At 38.5% G+C, this 3,085-nt stretch overlaps 1 protein-coding gene across 1 annotated transcript in view; it reads right to left on the bottom strand.

The window, feature by feature from the left end:
• Positions 1 to 659: 659 nt before the first annotated feature.
• Positions 660 to 3,085, bottom strand: part of DPP10 (dipeptidyl peptidase like 10) — a 393,708-nt gene continuing 391,282 nt past the window's right edge. Inside the window, exon 26 of the mRNA XM_025196931.1 lies at positions 660 to 1,792. Coding sequence (XP_025052716.1) covers positions 1,655 to 1,792 — 138 coding nt within the window. The 3' untranslated portion in view covers positions 660 to 1,654. The remainder of the gene's footprint in view (positions 1,793 to 3,085) is intronic.

Raw genomic sequence — 3,085 nt, 5'->3', positions numbered from 1 at the left:
AAAAGTGTCAGGTGAATCTGTTTACCATTAAAAACAATGTTCATTCTTAATAAAATATGCAAAACTTTGCACTTCAATACTATAAGTTACTTTCCAAAAACTGGGTTGATTCCCTTAAAATTTAATCTTGCAAGAAATGAGACTTTCACCACGTAAAAAAGATAATAATGAATTGTATCCAGAGGGGAAAAAAAATTACATCTATAGTCATGTGACTTGCACAGCATTTGCTAAGAGCTTTCAGATACCTTCTAGAAGTTACCAAAAATTAAGTGAACATTGCAAGTGGCCTAAATCAGTGAAGATAATATTCTTATGAGGAAAGTCGACAGGTGTGTTTATTTCAGTGTGTCAATTTCTAGGTCTGTAATTCACCTTGACAAATAAATGGATGCATTTTGGGGTCTCCATTGGAATAAAGCGATAAAACTTCATTTGTCAGGAGCTTCCGTAGCCACAAATGAAAGAAATATTTCATTTCTTCATAACACTGTTGAATTTAAATCCTTCTTGGAACAGACTTAATGGGCAGCTGGGGAATACCAAATAAAAACTGACAGAGTGTTCCAGTAATGCTCCACCTTGTCGGAAATGAGAATTGAATCTGTGATCAGATGGAAGGGAGGGAGAAACCGGCTGTACAAAAGATTTCTTTGTTAGAAGAGTAAAGTATTACTCGATGGCATTGCACATTATTAATAAAATTTCTTTATCTGAAACTATAATTTAATATTTATGTATCTAATTTACATGTGACAAAGTAGCATATTCTAAAATTAGAGGGTAACCAGCAAACTATTAACTACTATAAACAATACCAAAACACAACCCAACCATTTGGAAACAATAGATACATTTTGGACTGGGGGAGTAGTTCAATTGTAGATATTGTTTTAAACAGAACTGCTAATTATGGCTTGATAAACAGTTCAAGCTCACAAAGTTTTTCTGTTCAGGGAGTCTTGTATTTATATATACATAAAGACCAAGAGTACACTACCAAAAAGTCCCTTACTGGTTACTAGCAGGTACAGTAATAATAGGAAATGGCTGAATTCTTTTAAAAAATCAAATCATTTTCTATATTTATGTTATATGATCCACTGGACAATATTTTCCCTTTAAACAGAAACTAGAGAAAATACCGTGCCCTTTATTAACTCAATGTTTTCTTATATGTAGTAGACAGCAAGGAATTGCACTTATTGTAACGTTACAGTAGTGTTAGCTTGCAGCTCACGTTTTAAAATATTAGTGGCCTTAATACTTATGATAGGTTGTGCATTATTCGGAGATGGATAAAGATGTGCATTGAAATTAAAAACAGAGCAACTACTTACGGAACAAACAGTGAGGCTTAACATAATAAACATGCACTAACCCTACACTTATGCAAAACTAAGTTCTTTCCGGAAACTGTAACCAACTGTTGACCTTCCACAAAGGTATAGGTTTATGTCCCTTGGTAATATGTTTGGACTTTGCATTTGAATTCCAGTTTGTTAGCTCATTGTCTGTAAATGTGCTGTTCCACTGTCATATCCTTTAGCTGCCCTTGAGCTTCTGCAGAATCTGCAATCTTACAGTCACTTTTATTTAAGGTTTTATTAAGCCTCAAAGTAAGTCTCCCTCAGTACTGTACAAGTAGGCTTCTTTACTCATCCTCTTCAGGTTCCTGTGGTAAAATTGGTGCCTCCTCCTTTAAACAAGCACTAAAAAACCCAAGGATTGTGCTGTAAAGGTGATATTTGCTTTTCTCAGATGCGATGTTATGACCTTCATCTGGGTAGATCTGGCAGAGGAAATGGAGAAAGTAAATAGTCTTAAACAGCCATTCAGCTCTTTAGAGCTTTGATTTTCATACTCTGATCTTCAGAGTGTTTTAGATGACAGCAGGACGATAACGTTAAACACTTTTATGATATCAAGGAAAACTAATAAAATTCAAAGCAAAATTCATTTTCTTGGGATTCAAAGCCAACATTAAATAACTATCGCATTGGAGTAGTAGTAAAAGTTGCTCCTCTTTTAGGACAGCATTTCTGCCCTGGATTTTCAGCAAAGACAGCTAGGTGCCCAAATTCCATTAACTTCAATGGGATTTGGGTACTACATTCTAGCAGACTCTTTAAAAAAACAAAACAAAAAAACAACCCTGCCTTCTAGATATACAGTAAAAAGCCTTTTAATTCTCTCCACTCCCACACACCCCAGTCTGCTTAATCCAGCACTCAGAACTTTTGCTTATCATGACTGACTGTGAGCCATCTTATTTGACTACCCAAAAATCAATGCAAACTTTTCCTGAACAGGGAGAAGAGGACTTCATGATGGGATGGAAATGCTAGTCACAGAGCAGCTATATGCCAGTTGATCTGGAGATGGGCAGTATTTTAGGGGACAGGAATTATCTCTCGTTTTCAGATGATACTGGCTACAGAACTTCTTTACTCAATGGCTGGAGTCGTCTATGCTGGTCCTTTCCCTGGTCCTCTCCCTGTAGTGGGTGGATGGGGGAATATTATAATTTCTTATACACAACAGCATGGATCCCTTTGCACTTAAACTCTGTTTGCAGCACAGCTGTACTAGTTCCACTGCACAGGATCCTCTGAAGAGATGAAAGGGGCGACTGGATTAGATTTTAAAAAACCGAATAATCTAGGTGAGATTATTTCCCTATTCCCCTGCCCCACAACAGAGTACAGGCAATCCTCGATTTACAATGTTTCGAATTACAACATTTTGCACTTAGAGGTGTGTCCAGACGAGCACGCACATGCCTCTTGCCCTGCCTCAAACCCCTTTGAAGCAGGGCAACAGGCACATGCGGGAACAAAAAAGTTCCCTGCACTGCAAGTTTGCAGTGCGGGGAGAAAATTAGACCATCCAGGGGTCTAAAAAAATCAAAGTTTAAAAAAGTGAAGCAGGGCATGGTCCTAGACCGTGCCTTGAGGCAACCAGAGGCTGGGTCCTCCATGGAGACGCTCTGGCTGCCAGAGCATCTCTATGGTTGGCCCTCTCCCTGGTGCTGAAACACCAGGACTCCCGTGCTGGTGAGTAAGGGGTCGGGGGGGGCTGGAGG

Source organism: Alligator sinensis, unplaced genomic scaffold, assembly GCF_000455745.1.
Source record: "Alligator sinensis unplaced genomic scaffold, ASM45574v1 scaffold4_1, whole genome shotgun sequence".
NCBI classification, from domain to species: Eukaryota; Metazoa; Chordata; order Crocodylia; family Alligatoridae; genus Alligator; species Alligator sinensis.
Note: the sequence above shows the minus strand (reverse complement) of the source record. Positions and strands in the feature narration are given on the sequence as shown.